This window comes from Berghia stephanieae, chromosome 7, assembly GCF_034508935.2.
Source record: "Berghia stephanieae isolate SIO BIC M18660-M18661 chromosome 7, UCSD_Bste_1.3, whole genome shotgun sequence".
NCBI classification, from domain to species: domain Eukaryota; kingdom Metazoa; phylum Mollusca; class Gastropoda; order Nudibranchia; family Aeolidiidae; genus Berghia; species Berghia stephanieae.
The window spans coordinates 5655523-5675522 of record NC_088366.1 but is presented as its reverse complement, the minus strand read 5'-3'; the positions used below and the strand labels follow the sequence as shown (position 1 = coordinate 5675522).

General features: G+C 41.3%; 2 protein-coding genes across 8 annotated transcripts in view; one reads left to right on the top strand and one right to left on the bottom strand.

The window, feature by feature from the left end:
- Positions 1 to 3081, top strand: part of LOC144976403 (uncharacterized) — a 4516-nt gene extending 1435 nt beyond the window's left edge. Inside the window, exon 2 of the mRNA XM_078920675.1 lies at positions 659 to 3081. Coding sequence (XP_078776801.1) covers positions 733 to 2904 — 2172 coding nt within the window. The 5' untranslated portion in view covers positions 659 to 732 and the 3' untranslated portion in view covers positions 2905 to 3081. The remainder of the gene's footprint in view (positions 1 to 658) is intronic.
- The window catches only part of LOC144976404 (uncharacterized), a 130258-nt gene that overhangs the window by 53414 nt on the left and 56844 nt on the right, over positions 1 to 20000 (bottom strand). The gene's annotated exons all lie outside the window — the stretch shown is intronic.

The following is a 20000-nucleotide window of genomic DNA, read 5'->3' as shown; positions in this document are numbered from 1 at the left end:
ATCAAACCTCTGAAGTCCCGATTATCCCGATCAGTATATCAAACCTCTAAAGTCCGGATTATCTCGATCAGTATATCAAACCTCTAAAGTCCCGATTATCATGATCAGTATATCAAACCTCTGAAATCCAGATTATCACGATCAGTATATCAAACCTCTGAAATCCCGATTATCACGATCAGTATATCAAACCTCTGAAATCCAGATTATCACGATCAGTATATCAAACCTCTGATGTCCCGATTATCACGATCAGTATATCAATACTCTGAAGTCTATTTACGATATTTTCGCACCATGTTTTATATAATTATGGAAAATCAGATCTATGATGTCATCAGGGGATTGATCCGTAATCAGAGGTCTGATCAGCCCAAAAATTAGATAAGACATGGTGCGCAAAGCTCGTATAAGGAGTTTAGAGGTTTAATCTGCCGATCGTGAAAACATAAGAGGTATGATCCCTGGCCGTTGATATATTGAGGACAGAATGAACATTGACCAGTGTCTTAAACTATATTGCCTTAATATGTTTGACCTGACCAGTTTAATTTTTAATTAACGTTTTAACATCACGTCACCCAAACATTTTCCCATTTTGCGGTGGTGGGTCACAAGAAGTCAAAGTTAAACTGTCAAGCCATTTTTTATGTTACAGATCGCCTCACTACTGGGTTATTCAAAGACTGTGAATTCAATACAGACAACAAACGCCAAGTCATCGACATCACCATGTCGTTTAACGAATATTTCATCCTAAAAGCTCTTTGGCCCGTTATTAGTTTTACTATCATCGCCATGATAGCTGGTACCCTTGGCAACACACTGATTATTTACATATATCGCCGCCATTTCTATCGCAGCGTTCCGTGGCTCTTTATCTACGTCCTCTCCATCTTAGACATTTTAGCGTGCCTCATCGTAATGCCCCTTGAACTCTTGATTCACTCGACCTTCACCTCTTTTCCGTCAGGGGCCTTGTGCAAACTCAGCAGATATTTATCGTTCGTTTTCCATGGAAGTTCCTGTGTCATCATTATGGCCGTTGCATTTAACCGATACGAGAAAGTCTGCAGACCAAACAACCAAAGGCTGAATCTGAAAAGAGCTAAGATATTATGTGCAGCCACAGTTGTGTTTGCATCTGCGGTTAGTATCCCTGCCTTATTTACGTATGGGGACTTTGTATTTCCATTGGTCAAAAAAGGCGATGAGGTCGACATCCTTCCTTACGATTTCAACTTGACACAACTAGCCAAGATGAATTTGACGTCAAATGATGTCTTCGAAGGAACGTTTTGTCTTATAACTAAAGAATCGAGTAAAAACATGGTTCTGTTTTTCTTCCTTTTTGAATTTCTTCTATACATTGGTCTTGTTGTTCTCATCGCGTTCTTTTACTCCAAAATCATTAGAAAAATGGTCGGCTACAGCGTAAAACAGAAAATTCTACTATCTCGGATGAGCAGTCATACAAGCAGAACAGGTCATGGTCGGCAAGTTCCAAACGACAGTCAAATCTCCTTTTCAAAGGACGAGCCACCTGATGATTTCAGTAGAGACTTCTCTCCAAATCAAATTTCGACCGATGCTGGAAAAGCTTCATCCGGTGACAAAATATCTGATGAAGAAAAGAACGGATTTCTTAACAATGGGAAGCCTCAGAATAGTGCCCTAGGAATTCAAATATCTCCTCCAATTGTTGAAGAAAATGGCGAGGTAGAAAAGCAGTTCCTAAGACAACAAGCAGGCAGTGAAAATAACATCCATCTCCTGACTACCGTTCATGACCCTGGCAATCCTCTAGAGACCAACCAACTGTTGATTCGTCGTTTCAAAAGCAGTGACGATTTCAACGTTAATGTAAGCAAGCTACAGATCTTACCGCCCATTGACCCTTATGAAGCCATGTTTGAACCGCTATTTCTACATGCCCCAATGACACACAAAAAGAAGGAAAAGGGATCTATTAGGAAGAGCAAGAAAGGGAAAATCAAATCCATCTCTAGGAGTAAATCTAACGTTGACATCTCGTTACGAATGGTAAAGCCGACAAAACGTGACGAGAATGCCAGGAGTTTGGAAGGATTGGCAACATTTTATTGCGGAAAGAATAATAACGACATCAACAGTAACATTACTAACAACATGGACAACATCAACAATATCCAAGACGGAACATTAACACTCACGCGGCGCACAACGCCAAAAGGAAGCAAAAACTGTATTATTCCGATCTCCACAAAGCTGTCCATGAAAAGTGCAGTATCATATAACGCTTACGACCCGGGAGAAAACAACGAGAATAAAAGAGAAAACACAAAAAGTAAAAGTACAGGCACTGACAACAACGAAGCATTAGATTCAAATAATAAAATCGATAAAAACATCGATAAAGACAACAAATACGATCAAAAAGTCGATCCAACAGACCCTAAAACCGATACCGATGGTCCTCCAGTTCGACGAGATACCGTCAGTTTCAAACCAGTTAACAAAGCACACAACTCCAATAATCCGATACAAGTTCAAATACGGAGACGTTCTGAAAAGAGAAACTCTGAGGAAATCCTAACCCCGTCTCCAAAACAAATTGACTACAGGCGACGTCCGAGCGTGCGTCCAATTCCGACAAACCGTACCAGCCTCATCTTATTTTGGATCTCATTGGCGTTCGTTATAAGCTTTCTGCCATTATGGATCATTGTCATAGTCCGGACATTAATTGGACCAAATATGTTAGCGGATTTGTCTCATGTAGAATTGGGCAGCATCAGCTTATTTATCCGCTTTCCACTGATCTCAAACGCTATCAACCCGATGATCTATGGTTTGATGAACTCACAGTTCAGACGCCGATGTAGTAATATATTTCGATGGAGTAAAAAAGGACGTAGATCATAAATAACAATGCTGAATGTTACTATTTACAAAGTGACGTCTCTATAAAAACAGATTATGATTGAATTTTTATCGAAATACTCGTCGTTTTTATGAAATCATACATGTAATTGTATTATTATTTTTGAAAAATGCCCAATTATTGATCAATAAATTATCGTAAACATCATTTACAACAAAGAATACCTTTTGCTAGAAATAGAAATATATCTAATTTAAATCAGGGCATAATAGGGAAGGAAAGTTGTGACATCAAACTCTCTTCTCTTTTGGTTCCTAAATCTTTGGGGGAATTAACCCGATTTCTAATCTAATTGAATTTTTACACACAGTCGTATGGGTTTAACGTGAACTCCTATCTAAAACATTTCGCTGGATGGGGCTCCTGGCCTCCCACAGTGGGCAGGGGGGTATTTACTGTGTCTTCTATCCCCCTATATCTATTTTCCAACTTACTTTGTCTTGGGATTAGATTACGCGGTTTTGTCCTGGCCCTGGCCGGATACTCAGGCTGTGAGGGAAACAATCAAATGTGTAGTTAGTTTTGGGAGATATATTTTTTTCTTCATAAATCATCTCTCTGTTATGCACTGCATTGTGTTTTGTGTACATGTTATATATATTTTGTAAACATTTGAGTGTGTTCCTCTTAGTGGGGACCTGTGCTTGTGTCTGGATAATACTTTTAGGTGATCTCAAATTAAGTTCTTTGATAGTGTGCTTTTGGCATATACATTTGAACCAATTCTCCTTTGTCTTATTCTTTTCTGGTGTTGATATGACCTAAATGTGTTGCAAGTACCGTAAAACCCTTAACTAACTCAACCGTAACACTGAATATATCCGTTGTTTACCCAGGTTACTCTTATCCCAAGCCTATTTATTACATCTTTCTGAGACAAATTATAGGCGTAGTATCAAAGCTAATGTTTCGTTTTTACATGTTTATGGTAGTTGAAAAAAACTATCCACATACTCATTCTAATACATTTTTTTCCAATTTTGAAAAGTTGCAAAATTCTCTAGGATTGAGTGAGTTAAAAACAAACAAACAAATCCTTGGGGGTGTGTATGTAACCAGCCTTTCGTGGTACTTATAATGAATAGGTTATATCTAATTTAGTAGCAGGATGTAAAGTCATATTCATAGGATTGCATGACATGAAAGAGCGAAGATGGATGATCTTTATTGACGACCAGCATATATTTAGACAGGAAAATAAAATATCTTTAATCTAACAACAGATGATCGTTTACACAAGGTATATATTCAGTCCTCCGGAAGAGTGGTTTTACACTTTCAAAGAAATAGGAATCAATTTTTAAACACAACACTTTTCTTCCCTTTAGAGGACGCTTTATCCGGAAGTATAACGGACCAACACACAACGCTGTGTGTAACCATGATCGTTTATAGTCTGGTTAATACAATTTAATGAGAAGTACTTATAAACGCGGATGGCAAAAATAAAAAACAATAACAAAGACCTGAGTGACGTCAACTTCGAGCTCTCTATAAAGACTGACCGAAAAATATCGAAGAACTGCGATCAAATGTATAATATATGATATTCACTTCATGAGTCGAACAAAAACATGTAAACATCAATATTAACAATAACTTCACTGGTTGCCTATGAAGGTCACGTTGGAATATAATATTATTGTAATGCTATGCTTCAACTCTTGAAATGAATGCGCACCTTTTTGTCTTAAAAATTTATTAAATATTTTAGAAGGGCCGTTCAAGATAGAATATAGATAGTATGCACTTGACTAAGAAGCTCACAACATGCTATCCGGAAGTATAACAGACCAACATACAAAACTATGTGTAACCTTGAGCAATTATAATCTGGTTCATACAGTTTAGTGAGAAGTACTCATAAACGTGGATGGCAAAAACAATAACAAAGACATCATCTTCGTTCTTATAGGCCCGACGTCCGGGATGGTCAAGTGAATGGCCAATACATCGACAAGGTAGGTGATCTATGAGGGGTGTTGTACGGCAAACGTGTCTCTGTAGATAAAACAGAAGCCGCAGTTCTATCGATTTGTCTCAACGTGCACTTATTTGCAAGTCCGATGGCCGATCGCAATTATAGGTTTGATTTAACATGTAATGAACACACTTTTGCGTTGGTTGGAGGGTATATTTCCTTTACAAAAATGACCCCATAACAAGTTGGGTTATCAAACCTGCAAATACGTATACGTCGGTAATGTCGCATCCTTCTGGAGAAATTAACTCACCGCATGCAGCAACCCTCCCCAACGTACTCAACAGGAGAAATTAACAAAATGGCCAAATTTATCCAGTCTCAGAGATGGGGAGAGAAGCACCCAGAAATACAACATGAATGACCCAATCAAGGTGCTCGACAGAAAGGAACAGGTCATCATCTTCATACTAAGAACTGGACACAACCAGTTAAAGGAACATATGTGGAGGATGTCCAGAGCAGGTGCCTCTGGAAAATGTGACTGTGGACTTGAAAATGAAAATGGACATCATGTCCTAATGGAATGTCCAAGGTACAACCAGTTGAGAAGGAACTTCTGGCCTGACCCAACCCCATACTCAAAGAAGCTGTACGGCAGTGAGGAAGACCTCAGGACCACTGTGGGCTTCATTCACCAGACCGGACTGACCATGTGACGTGACGGGAACGAAGAAGAAGAAGAAGAAGAAGAAGAAGAAGAAGAAGAAGAAGAACTCACCGACATGTACTCAATGTAGTTAATGGGCATGATCTATAGCACATTTCCATCTACTCTAGGTCATTGGTCACATTGGTATATGTGCTCAAAGTTACCCACATAGTGAAAAGTGTTCACAGTTTTTGAAATATCTAACATCACGATTGGTCATTTTGTTCAGCTTGACATATGGGTATGCTTACAACTTTCATATATAAAGCAGCGTGTTTACATTTCTGAAAAAAGTATCCAATCATTGGACAGTAACATATCATGTGATTGATGACTTGGTTGGACGATATAGATCGCTCCCATTTTTGTATATTTGCATATATATAAAAAGATATATATATATATGTGTATATAAATGACGACGACGACGACGCCGTCGATGATGATGATGATGATGATGATGATGATGATGATGATGATGATGATGATGATGATGATGATGATGATGATGATGATGATGATGTCGATATTTAATATACTAGTAAAAGGCCCGCAATTTTGCGGGGAAAGAACTATTTTCATTCGATATTGCCTGAATCATTTTCTTGATTAACTTGATTACGATTAGATGCACATTTTAATCGATGTGCTTGTCGTCGCTGCCATGCTTTATTCGGCATGATTTTAGTTTATCAGTCAGTAGATATCAATATCAATAAGTCACAAGTCTTTACCACGCTTGACTTGGGAGGCCTTCCGAAAGCTCCTACAAAGGGAAACAAATAATATTCCCTCAACTAACCCTAAGAGAAAGTAAAACCTAGACTACCTTTAACTAACCCTAATAGGATAATAAACACCCTAGAATTATGACTAACCCTAATAGAAAAAAACCCTCGGACTGCTTTGCACTTCCTTTCAATACTTCACAAATTAAAATGGCGGCGGGGAATCAAAACAATGGTCAAATTAGGAAATTTTAAACTTTCTAAAATCTATCAAGGTTTGTTCTAGAGTTTTTAAGACGCTTCTTTATGATGACAAATTGAATAAATAAACGCCTGACAAAAGATCAACGGTGAAAATACAAATTGAAAGAATACTGGGGATGTAGGAGCTTTCAGAGTGTCTTCCCTTTACCTAACGTATGTGAGGTCAAATGAAAATCTGAAGCAGACGCGAAAAATATCATGTTTGTTCGGGCTAGAAGCTAGACAGATACAATTGACAATTTGCCGACAACGTTTAATTAAATATTTCCCAGGGCAATAATTATCACATCGATGGCATAAAAACGACCGTAATATCAACAATAATATTAGATGACGGTGTTAATCGGTGAAACTTGTTTAAAATTGTGTAAATCCGAATACCTTCATGTGATCAAGTGAATAATATCACTATGAATGCCAAGATTTGCTGAAAAATGCCAACACACACACACTCACACATGTATACACCACACACAAACACACACACAAACACACACACACGCACACACACAAACCTACACGCAATTAGAACATACTACTACATAACAACACTGATGACCGCTAAATCAAAAACACAACGGAAGTAATAATAATAATTGATGGGACACACCTGGGGAGAGTTGGAGAAGATGGCCCAGGACAGAGGAAGATGGAGGACTGTTGTCGACGGCCTATGCTCCACTAGGAGTGACGGGCATAAGTAAGTAAGTAAGTAAGTTGATGTCATAAATAGATGACGCAAACTGACGACTTTTTACAGTGACGAAATTGGTTGATTTTGAGAGTGTTAATGTCGTTGGTAGGTATTTTATGATATCTGTGTGACTCAACGAACTTTCAAACTGATTTAAATTATAAAAGGAAATCAAGTAATCTGTTTATCTATCTGTAAAAAATACAATTCTAATTTTCAAATCTTTCAGTAGAGTTGTGCGCCGTATCATTTTTTATTGACTCAAATAAGCACAATGTTCTCCACAATGCTATATTTTTTAGAGAAAGGATGACCCACCGTTTCGAGATATGTCGTGGTGTCTGCGATGCCAAGAATATATTTTAAATGAAATATAAATATGAAACAATGTAACAAGTGTCTATTTTATATTAAGTACAATGATGAGCATTGACCGAGTAAATGCCGTAAACTAAAATGTCGTAATACCTCTTATCAGTAAATTTATGTTTTGACATTATGCCCTCCAAAACATGTATTATAATTTTGAGGCGGTGGGTCACAAGAAATCAATGTCAAACTATCAAACCATTTTTTTTCAATGCTACATTTCGCCTTCACCGCTCAGTTATTCAAAGCCTGTGTATTCTACAGACAACAAACGCCAAGTCATCGATTCAACATGTCCTTTAACGAGTATTTCATACGAAACGCTCTTTGGCCCGTTATTAGTTTTACTATCATCGTCATGATAGCTGGTACCCTTGGCAACGCACTCGTTATTTACATATATCGCCGGGATTTTTACCACAGCATTCCATGGCTATTTATCTACGTCCTCTCCATCTTAGACATTTTAGCATGTCTCATCGTAATGCCCATTGAACTCTTGATGTATTTGACCTTCACCTCTTTTCCGTCAGAGATCCTGTGCAAACTCATTCGATATTTATCATTCACCTTACACGGAAGTTCCTGTGTGATTCTCATGGCCATTGCATTGAACCGATACGAGAAAGTCTGCAGACCACACAAACAAAGACTGAATCTGAAAAGAGCTAAGATATTCTGTGCAGCCACAGTTGTGTTCGCATCTGCGGTTAGTATCCCTTGCTTATTTATTTATGGGGACTTTGTATTTCCATTGATCAAAAAAGGCGATGAGGTTGACATCCTTCCTTACGATTTCAACTTGACACAACTAGCGTCGATGAATTTGACGTCAAATGATGTCTTCGAAGGAACGTTTTGTCTTATAACTACAGACTCGAGCACAGACATGGTTTTGTTATTCTTCATCTTTGAATTTCTTTTATATTTTGGTCTTGTTGTTCTCATCGCGTTCTTTTACTCCCGAATCATTAGAAAAATTATTATCTACAAGCAAAAACAGCAATTTCTACTGTCTCAGATAAGCAGTCATGCAAGGAGAACAGATCATATTCGGCAAGTCCCAAAACACCGTCAAATCTCTGTTCCAAAGGGCGATCATACTCTTGATTTCAATAGAGACTTCACTCCTCATAAAATTTCGACCGTTTCTGGAAAAGTCGCACCCGGTGTCAAATTTTCTAATGATCTTGTCTCTACTAACCCTTTGTTTTTATTACCTGAGAAAAGAACAGATGAGTATTTGGACACTGGGACCACCGACAAGAATAAAAGAAAAAACATGAAAAGCCACAGTGTAGATATTGCAAACAACGAATCATTAGATCCAATAATCGAATCGATAAAAACATCGATGAAGACAACGAATACGATCAAAATAGCGATTCAGTAGACCCTAAAACCTATATCGCTCGTCTTACAGCTCGACGCGATACCGTGACTTTCAAACCAGCCACCAGAATACACAAGTTCAATCACCAGGTGGTGCACGTTCACTTGCGGATGCTTTCAGAAAATATCCCAACTAAACAAAACAGAAACTATGAGGAAATCCTGACCCGGGCTCCAAGACACCTTGGCCACAGGCAACGTCATGGCGTGCGTCCAATCCCAGTCAATCGTATCAGCCGAATATTATTCTGGATCCCAATGGCTTTCGTTTTAAGCTTTCTGCCATTCTGGATCATTATCACAATCCGGACATTAATTCGACCGATCAGGTTGGAGGATTTGACTCATGTACAATTAGGCACCATTAGTTTATTCATCCGCTTTCCACTGATCTCAAACGCCATCAACCCGATGATCTACAGTTTTATGAGCTCACAGTTCAGACGCCGGTGTCGTAGTATTTTTCAGAGGAGTAAATAGGATCCAATTTGTGACCCTCCGTCTCAAAACGGTAATATGTCGGGATGATTCAGACCCCAAAAAGTGAATTTAGAGATAGAATGATGAGAAATTGGAGCTTAGAAGTTTTTGCAATGCAAGAAATAGTCTTTATACTCCACCATAACGCACAGAAATTAAACCCAAGTCGGATATTTGTGGCTATGAATTCAATTTCCCTTACCGAGTGCATCCCGACATAATACCGCTTTGATACGGTGGGTCACATTTATAACTAACAATGCTGAATGTAACAATTTACCAAGCGAGGTCTGAATACAAAGAATATGAATTAATTTTTTATAGAACAACTCAACAGGTGTAGATATGTGGTCTTGTGTTACGACACTTGCTTTCAGATTGGAAGGTCCTGGGTTCGAGCCTCGCTCGGCGCATTGTTGAGTCCTTGGAAAAATGCTTTTTACTCTTACTGCAACGAGGCAGGAAGACAACTCCGCTCATGGATGGATTGTAACGATCTACACCTAGTGTACGATCCTACATCCAAGGGTACCTTCAGAAGGAGTATACTCCAGACCTCACCCTCGTTACGAAAGGCGCGAACGGTGAACCGCTGCAGGTGAAGCGAACAGTCCTCGGGGACTTTCCATATAGCCAGCACAGGCCGGCTCTTGTCAAAGCGGGGGTGACAAAACCGAGGGTGCAGTCTCTCACATTTTGCAGCTGGAACTTCAGGAAGGCTGACTGGGAAGAATTCAGTTCCTATATCGAGCAGGTTTGCCCTGTCATTCCTCCCAAGTCCGAGAATATAACCAGATTTAGCAGGCTACTGGTTAAGAGCGCTGAACGTTCTATACCACGGGGCAAACGGAAATTCTACATCCGTTGCTGGACAGTAGAGTCGGAAAAGCTGTACAAAGAGTACCAGCAGACTCAGCCCCAGGACGTAGCCGATAGACTACTTCAGTCTCTGGCAGAGGGAAGGAAGCAACGGTGGCAGGAGACAGTGGAAAGTCTCGACTTTACACCCTCCAGCCGCCACGATTGGTGTTAGATTAAGAAATTGGATCCGGACCGGAATTACGCGAAGGCTGCACCGGAGTGTGAGGCAGACACAATTGCCAAGAACATTAAGAACCTTAGCAAACGGGTTCCTAATCATGCTTTTGAGCGCGGTGTCCGAAAGTCGTACCGTACGATTTTGGACTCGCTACCTGCGGAGGAGTCGGACTGGACGTCCTCGTTCAGTCCCCGAGAAGTGGGTGCAGCCATTAATTAGCGATGTGAAGAACGGTAAAGCAGCAGGGATAGACGGCGTATATCCCGATATGGTGACGCATCTGGGCCCCAGGGCACGGGCCTGGCTGGCAGAGGCAATGTCCGACGTCCTTGCAAAAGGAAAGCTCCCACAAGTGAGGAAGGAAGCAAAGATAGTTGCCGTCCTAAAGCCAGGGAAACCGGTGAAGGAAACCTACAGTTACAGACCCATATCTCTACTGAGCTGTCTTTACAAATTGTTGGAGAGCGTTCTATTAAACCGATGGGGGCCGGTCCTAGACGCTTCCCTGCCACCCGAGCAGGCGGGCTTCAGGGAAGGAGGTGCACCACGGAACAGGTCATTGCCCTTACAGAGCATATTGAGCAAGGGTACGAGAGAAAACAGCAAACAGGTGCTGTATTTATAGACCTATCAGCGGCGTATGATGCGGGGTCTGGTACGAAGGGTTAATGCTCAAACTTGCAAAGATCATAAGGTGAAAAAAGACCTTGAAGTTGTTCTCTTCTATCCTAGGGGAAAGACAATTCCACGTCGCACTGGGAGACGCTACGAGTAAAGTAAGGAAATTGAAGAATGGGGTCCCTCGGGATTCGATACTTGCGCCAATGTTGTTTAGCGTTTACATTAGCGATATGCCAAACACTTCCTCCCTGAGGCTGGGAGACTGGTCACGCGTTACTCAGAGTAAAGTGTGGACCCGTCTCAAGAGCTTACTCAGCGAGGACGTCAGGAGACTCAAATCCTACTTCGACAAGCCACTAGTGCGGCCATGTGGTCTAGTGGTATGACACTCGCTTTCGGATCGGAAGATCCTGGGTTCGAGCCTCGCTCGGCGCATAGTTGAGTCCTTGGAAAAGGCTCTTTACTCATATTCTCTCACCGTACTCAGGTGTAAAATGAGTACCTGGCCGTTAACAGCGTTGTCTTTGTCCGAAAAATTGTAATATCGCCTGACAGGCGTCATGTCCCGTACTACATGTTAAATGTTGCTTGTAAAGCGCTTTTAGCACATTTTAGTGGATATTGCGCTATATAAAAGCTCAATTTAAAATTTAATTTACCTAAAGATGAACACTCAAAAACGGTGGCCACTGCATTCCACCTATGCAGTGCATGGCACACCCATAAACTGAACGTCCTAGTCTGTGACCAGCCACTCCCATATGAGCCGCATCCAAAATATTTAGGGGTGACGTTGGATCGCAGCCTTACCTATCGGGTGCATCTCGAAGGAGTTGCCCGGAAGATAGAGAAACACAACAGTCTTCTGAGGAAGCTGGCGGGATCGACTTGGGGCGCTAGCCAAACGCTCCTGAGAACGTCCGCCTTGGCACTATGCTATTCCACTGCGGAGTATTGCGCTCCAGTGCTGGGTAGAAGCAGAAACGTTGAGAAGGTGGTTGTAAAACTTTGCAAGCCGATGCACATAGTGTCAGGAACGCTGGCAACAACTCCTAGAGAATGGGGCCCGATAATGGCAGCGATCCAGCCCCCCCCCCCCTGATGTCCGGAGGGAGACGATTACGGTAAACTGGCTGAGTAAGCTCCAAGAGAGAGGGAATGGGGATACCCCTCTGAAGCGCATAATGGACGGTGCCCCCGTTTCGAGACGAAATAAGTCCCGGCAACCCTTGTACGCAGAATCTCTGACTACGGACAGAGCTGCACATACAAGATGGAAGTCAGTTTGGACGAATTCAATCTCTCGTGGGGGCGGGGAGGTACACTCCTCTAAGCTTGGTGAGAAGTTGCCATGCCAGGCTTTGATACCAGTAAGAGGAGACACTGGGTGGCTGCGAATCGGCTTCATTTTTAGGAATAATTCATTAAACAATACATTTAAAAAGGCTTGAAATATCAGCTACAGATTGCTTACTTTAATTTTCGACATAGTCATCGTCACAATCAACTCAGAGCGGCCAACGTCATACCATTTGGCGCATCCCGTCGACAATATTCTGACGTCCTTTTTCTATATCGGACGGCAGCATTCACGTCTTTTTCGCTTTCACGGTGATTTTCTATGAAACACTGCTTCAATTTATGACATAAGAAGTCTGGAGGTGCTAGATCGGGACTGTTTGTTTTGTTTTTAAGGGTTTTACGGCGCTTGCAACTCATTAAGGTCATGTCAGCGCCAGTAAAAAGGAAGAAAATGGGATAGTAAAAAGTTCTACAATTACAATTAAAGCACAAAAGAAAAGGTGAGACAAAGGGGAATTGGTTCAAATATGGAACAGATGTAGATTCCAAGAGCACACCGTCAAAGTACTTAGTTTGAGATCACCTCAAAGTCTCATTCAGACACAAACACAGGTCCCAACTAAGAGGAATACACTCAAATATTTACAAATCATATAATATGTAAACTAAACATAATACAATGCATAACAGAGAGATGATTTACAAGGAAAAAAATATCATCTCCCAAGACTATAACTATACATTCGACTGTTTCCCTCCCAGCCAAGGAACTCTGACAAGGGTCAGGAGAAAACTAAGTAATCTCATTCCAAGACAATGACAGGAAACAATTGGAAAACGGGTATGGGGGGATAGAAGACACAGCATGTACCTCCCTGCCCACTATGGGAGGTCAGGATCCCCACCCAGAGATCGGGAATGTACGGTGAATAATATGGCAAGGTGGAGAAATCCATTTTCCTCATTGCAGTTTGAGTCTGTTGACATGCGTATGGTCGAACGGTATCGTGTTGCAATATCGCATTGTTCTCGACGTTTTGTTTCAATCCGGTCGCCTCCTTCTATATGGTGCTATAGATAGAACAAAGTTGACGTCACTCAGGTCCTTGTCATTGTTTTTTTTTTTTTGTTTTTTTTTGTTTTTTTTTTTTTTTTTTTTTTTGTTTTTTTTTTTTTGTTTGCTATCAATTTTTATGAGTAATCTGCCAGGCGGATATACGGCCCAAAAAACAAAAACAAAACAAAAAAAAAAAAACTATGTATAGGCACTTGCAAGAATTTTTCAAAATAGTGATATCGGTATTAATTTAGCGTAGAAAAATAAAGGGGAGTGAAACATTTACTAAAGTGAAAAAATTATCGCTCTATCTCAACTAGTCAAAAAGTTATGACCTTTTATGTGGTGAAATATCTCTTTAGAAGCTTAATAGGAAAATATGTGACCAAAACACAGCAACCCAATGGATAATCAAGTATAATTCAGAAACGGCTTCAGATACAACTTTGAAATTTTTACATGTGGTAATTCAACATCTCTGTAATACATTGCAAACAGAAAAATAATTATTTAATGAGAGAGAAAGGTATAGTTTAGAGCTGAAACAACTGAAATTAAGGAAAAATAGATCACGACATGCAAATGAATGACCTATTGGAATTTTGGAAAAGTCGACAATTAAATATTTATTCATATGTAGATAGACCAAATACACCACTGAATCGGCGTCATTTAGTTGTTCACTTTGAACTTTTCAAAATGAAAATAGACCTCATAAAAGCAGAGATATGGACTGATAAATGTTTGAGGTGGTGTATCAGTGTATAAAATGGTCGAAAATAGGTGATTTTAAAAACTTCCGCTCCCCCGTTCCGCTAAATTGGACAGACGTCCGTCAAAGGATGAAAAACGTCAAAATCAACAGTGAAAAATCAATCGGAAAAAAAGGAAGAGAATTGTAAATTATAAAATGAATGCATGGACATGAAAACGCCAATTAATTAAATAATCTAAAACAAAAATAACTTCTATAAATGGAATATTTTGTAAGATATAAAGATGTAAAGTTTTGATGTGGATTGACGAAGTTATCTCTCAAACCCAGCAGACGACAGGAAGTGAATCAGTATAAGAAAATGGCAGCTTCTGTAAACAATCGAGGCCAATAACTGTTTTTGGGGAGCTCTAACTTTTGAGTACAAACATATTTTGCTCTGAAATTTTTAGAGAAGCTACTTTAATATGTATCTCAGAAGGACTTTTTTTTATTAAGAAGGACCATCTCTGGTTTAAAAGTTATAATCGTTTAAACACATATACTCTCTTTACGCAAAGATTTCTCAAAATCATGATATAGGAAGATAATAATATTAGCATCATTGTATGCAGAATTTTATGCCCTTTCCAATGATATATAATACATGCCATTTCATTTCACTGAGAAAGAAGAATGAGCATTTTAAAATCACTCCTAAATTTTTTTCCCCTCAAAAACGGAAACAGAAATCCTCGCCTGTTTTCAACTCGCGAGAGCTACTTCTTGCAAGTGCCTACTATGTATAACCTTGAGCGTTTATAGTCTGATTGATATAATTTAGTGATAACTAATATTCAAAATGGTTGTCAAAAACAATAACAAAGAGCTGAGTGACGTCAATGTAGTTCTTTTTATAAGTTAACGAAGGTCAGGATTGAACACCTTAGAACATATCAGTCTACTTGAAAATGTAAAAATTCGTAATTTTCATGAGACAAAAAATATAGTCGCTCTAATCAACTTCATTGATTAACATTTACCTTCACACGGATTAGAGAACTCTTCAAAATCCTAACAATTGGATTCAATTGTCTGATGTCACGTCGCCCAGCAACGGCGGCCATCGTGGTTCTAAACAAAGAAATCTGTACTCTTTATTGTTCATGCTGGCTAGAACTTTTCATATGTCTTGTGATCAGAATGTGTAAAAGATTTATAATGGGTTTTTTTCCCCTCTGGATACGATTTTAAGCTCGTGGGAGAAATATTTTATAAAGGCGACCACCATTGTTCCGAAAGTTTAGAGCCAGTTACTAAGTAACCATGCGTCATTACGAGGGAAGTGACGTTACTACTGCTGAAGCGCATTATGTAACCTGGAATCAACAACTTTCATTTCCAACGAGTTTCAATGACTTAGACATGGGCATGAAGTTCTGAAATTAGAGCCAAATTTCGTAAGTCTACGAATGTTTATTCTCTGTTGTCTTCTGGCACTTTCCTACTCACTTCAGCTCTTGATATTATTAACAAAAGTGCCTTCTCCACTCACTTTTCTGAATTAAAAATTCACCCCAAATACCGGAGCATACTCAATGTCTCAATTGTTTCTATGTTATATGTTTGTGTTGAGAATATTGGCTATTAAGCTTAATTGCTGGCCAATTAACTTCGCGGAGGTTGTGTGTGTTGGACCCGCGATCTCAAGTAGTCGGTGAGAGAGAGAGAGAGAGAGAGAGAGAGAGAGAGAGAGAGAGAGAGAGAGAGAGAGAGCGATAAGAATGACCTGAGTTAGAGGCGATCTTTTTTTTGGGATCGTGGATAGCTCATATGGTAGAGTCACGCTCTCACCGGTCAGGCGGAGTTGTCGTACCAGTAAGGTCGCGGGGTTCAAACCCCCATCACTGCCGCGAAAAAAATGTTATTCTCTATTGTCTTCTGGCACTTTCCTACTGACTTCATCTCTTGTTGTTACCAACATAGATGCCTGCTCCACTCATTTTTAAAAAATTAAATAGTAGTAGTAGTCAAGTCTGCCTTAGAACCACCAGAGAAAAATGTTAAAATTCAAAATATTCAGGGCATTGTTCTATGAGACAAACAAGTCATGGATTTGCTTCTTTAAGTCACTAATTTGAAGATAACAAAAGTGCAGTTTTCTTTGGATAATGAAAATGAGATTAAACAGATTTTGCCATCTCATAAATGCGTGTGACCATTAATTAGAAGAAGATTTAGAGCATCTTTCGAATAATATTATAATAATAGAGTTACAGTTCTACGGTAGGGTACAAGCAAAGTTAGCAAAGAATCTGGTTAAGTCGTATCATGCTGTATTATGAAGAAAGAAAAGAGATTTAGCCAATTTATATCACGTTGCCCGCGGCTTAAAATTAACCTTTACCAATCGAGGTTCGAGTTCAGGCAACCCTGACGGTAGGTCTTATCGATTTCAACGAGAGGGCAGTTAGAGCCTTTGTCAAATAGTGGGGTGACATTGGCGTCCCTGACGGTAGGTCTTATCGATTTCAACGAGAGGGCAGTTAGAGCCTTTGTCAAATAGTGGGGTGACATTGGCGTCCCTGACGGTAGGTCTTATCGATTTCAACGAGAGGCAGTTAGAGCCTTTGTCAAATAGTGGGGTGACATTGGCTCCCTGACGGTAGGTCTTATCGATTTCAACGAGAGGGCAGTTAGAGCCTTTGTCAAATAGTGGGGTGACATTGGCGTCCCTGACGGTAGGTCTTATCGATTTCAACGAGAGGGCAGTTAGAGCCTTTGTCAAATAGTGGGGTGACATTGGCGTCCCTGACGGTAGGTCTTATCGATTTCAACGAGAGGGCAGTTAGAGCCTTTGTCAAATAGTGGGGTGACATTGGCGTCCCTGACGGTAGGTCTTATCGATTTCAACGAGAGGGCAGTTAGAGCCTTTGTCAAATAGTGGGGTGACATTGGCGTCCCTGACGGTAGGTCTTATCGATTTCAACGAGAGGGCAGTTAGAGCCTTTGTCAAATAGTGGGGTGACATTGGCGTCCCTGACGGTAGGTCTTATCGATTTCAACGAGAGGGCAGTTAGAGCCTTTGTCAAATAGTGGGGTGACATTGGCGTCCCTGACGGTAGGTCTTATCAATTTCAACGAGAGGACAGTTAGAGCCTTTGTCAAATAGTGTTCGAGTTCAGGCAACACTGACGGTAGGTCTTATCGATTTCAACGAGAGGGCAGTTAGAGCCTTTGTCAAATAGTGTTCGAGTTCAGGCAACCCTGACGGTAGGTCTTATCGATTTCAACGAGAGGGCAGTTAGAGCCTTTGTCAAATAGTGGGGTGACATTGGCGTCCCTGACGGTAGGTCTTATCGATTTCAACGAGAGGGCAGTTAGAGCCTTTGTCAAATAGTGGGGTGACATTGGCGTCCCTGGCGGTAGGTCTTATCGATTTCAACGAGAGGGCAGTTAGAGCCTTTGTCAAATAGTGGGGTGACATTGGCGTCCCTGACGGTAGGTCTTATCGATTTCAACGAGAGGGCAGTTAGAGCCTTTGTCAAATAGTGGGGTGACATTGGCGTCCCTGACGGTAGGTCTTATCGATTTCAACGAGAGGACAGTTAGAGCCTTTGTCAAATAGTGTTCGAGTTCAGGCAACCCTGACGGTAGGTCTTATCGATATCAACGAGAGGGCAGTTAGAGCCTTTGTCAAATAGTGTTCGAGTTCAGGCAACCCTGACGGTAGGTCTTATCGATTTCAACGAGAGGGCAGTTAGAGCCTTTGTCAAATAGTGGGGTGACATTGGCGTCCCTGACGGTAGGTCTTATCGATTTCAACGAGAGGGCAGTTAGAGCCTTTGTCAAATAGTGGGGTGACATTGGCGTCCCTGACGGTAGGTCTTATCGATTTCAACGAGAGGGCAGTTAGAGCCTTTGTCAAATAGTGGGGTGACATTGGCGTCCCTGACGGTAGGTCTTATCGATTTCAACGAGAGGGCAGTTAGAGCCTTTGTCAAATAGTGGGGTGACATTGGCGTCCCTGACGGTAGGTCTTATCGATTTCAACGAGAGGGCAGTTAGAGCCTTTGTCAAATAGTGGGGTGACATTGGCGTCCCTGACGGTAGGTCTTATCGATTTCAACGAGAGGGCAGTTAGAGCCTTTGTCAAATAGTGGGGTGACATTGGCGTCCCTGACGGTAGGTCTTATCGATTTCAACGAGAGGGCAGTTAGAGCCTTTGTCAAATAGTGGGGTGACATTGGCGTCCCTGACGGTAGGTCTTATCGATTTCAACGAGAGGGCAGTTAGAGCCTTTGTCAAATAGTGGGGTGACATTGGCGTCCCTGACGGTAGGTCTTATCGATTTCAACGAGAGGGCAGTTAGAGCCTTTGTCAAATAGTGGGGTGACATTGGCGTCCCTGACGGTAGGTCTTATCGATTTCAACGAGAGGACAGTTAGAGCCTTTGTCAAATAGTGTTCGAGTTCAGGCAACCCTGACGGTAGGTCTTATCGATTTCAACGAGAGGGCAGTTAGAGCCTTTGTCAAATAGTGTTCGATTTCAGGCAACCCTGACGGTAGGTCTTATCGATTTCAACGAGAGGGCAGTTAGAGCCTTTGTCAAATAGTGTTCGAGTTCAGGCAACCCTGACGGTAGGTCTTATCGATTTCAACGAGAGGGCAGTTAGAGCCTTTGTCAAATAGTGTTCGAGTTCAGGCAACCCTGACGGTAGGTCTTATCGATTTCAACGAGAGGGCAGTTAGAGCCTTTGTCAAATAGTGGGGTGACATTGGCGTCCCTGACGGTAGGTCTTATCGATTTCAACGAGAGGGCAGTTAGAGCCTTTGTCAAATAGTGGGGTGACATTGGCGTCCCTGACGGTAGGTCTTATCGATTTCAACGAGAGGGCAGTTAGAGCCTTTGTCAAATAGTGGGGTGACATTGGCGTCCCTGACGGTAGGTCATATCGATTTCAACGTAGAGGGCAGTTAGAGCCTTTGTCAAATAGTGGGGTGACATTGGCGTCCCTGACGGTAGGTCTTATCGATTTCAACGAGAGGGCAGTTAGAGCCTTTGTCAAATAGTGGGGTGACATTGGCGTCCCTGACGGTAGGTCTTATCGATTTCAACGAGAGGGCAGTTAGAGCCTTTGTCAAATAGTGTTCGAGTTCAGGCAACCCTGACGGTAGGTCTTATCGATTTCAACGAGAGGGCAGTTAGAGCCTTTGTCAAATAGTGTTCGAGTTCAGGCAACCCTGACGGTAGGTCTTATCGATTTCAACGAGAGGGCAGTTAGAGCCTTTGTCAAATAGTGGGGTGACATTGGCGTCCCTGACGGTAGGTCTTATCGATTTCAACGAGAGGGCAGTTAGAGCCTTTGTCAAATAGTGGGGTGACATTGGCGTCCCTGACGGTAGGTCTTATCGATTTCAACGAGAGGGCAGTTAGAGCCTTTGTCAAATAGTGGGGTGACATTGGCGTCCCTGACGGTAGGTCTTATCGATTTCAACGAGAGGGCAGTTAGAGCCTTTGTCAAATAGTGGGGTGACATTGGCGTCCTGACGGTAGGTCTTATCGATTTCAACGAGAGGGCAGTTAGAGCCTTTGTCAAATAGTGGGGTGACATTGGCGTCCCTGACGGTAGGTCTTATCGATTTCAACGAGAGGACAGTTAGAGCCTTTGTCAAATAGTGGGGTGACATTGGCGTCCCTGACGGTAGGTCTTATCGATTTCAACGAGAGGGCAGTTAGAGCCTTTGTCAAATAGTGGGGTGACATTGGCGTCCCTGACGGTAGGTCTTATCGATTTCAACGA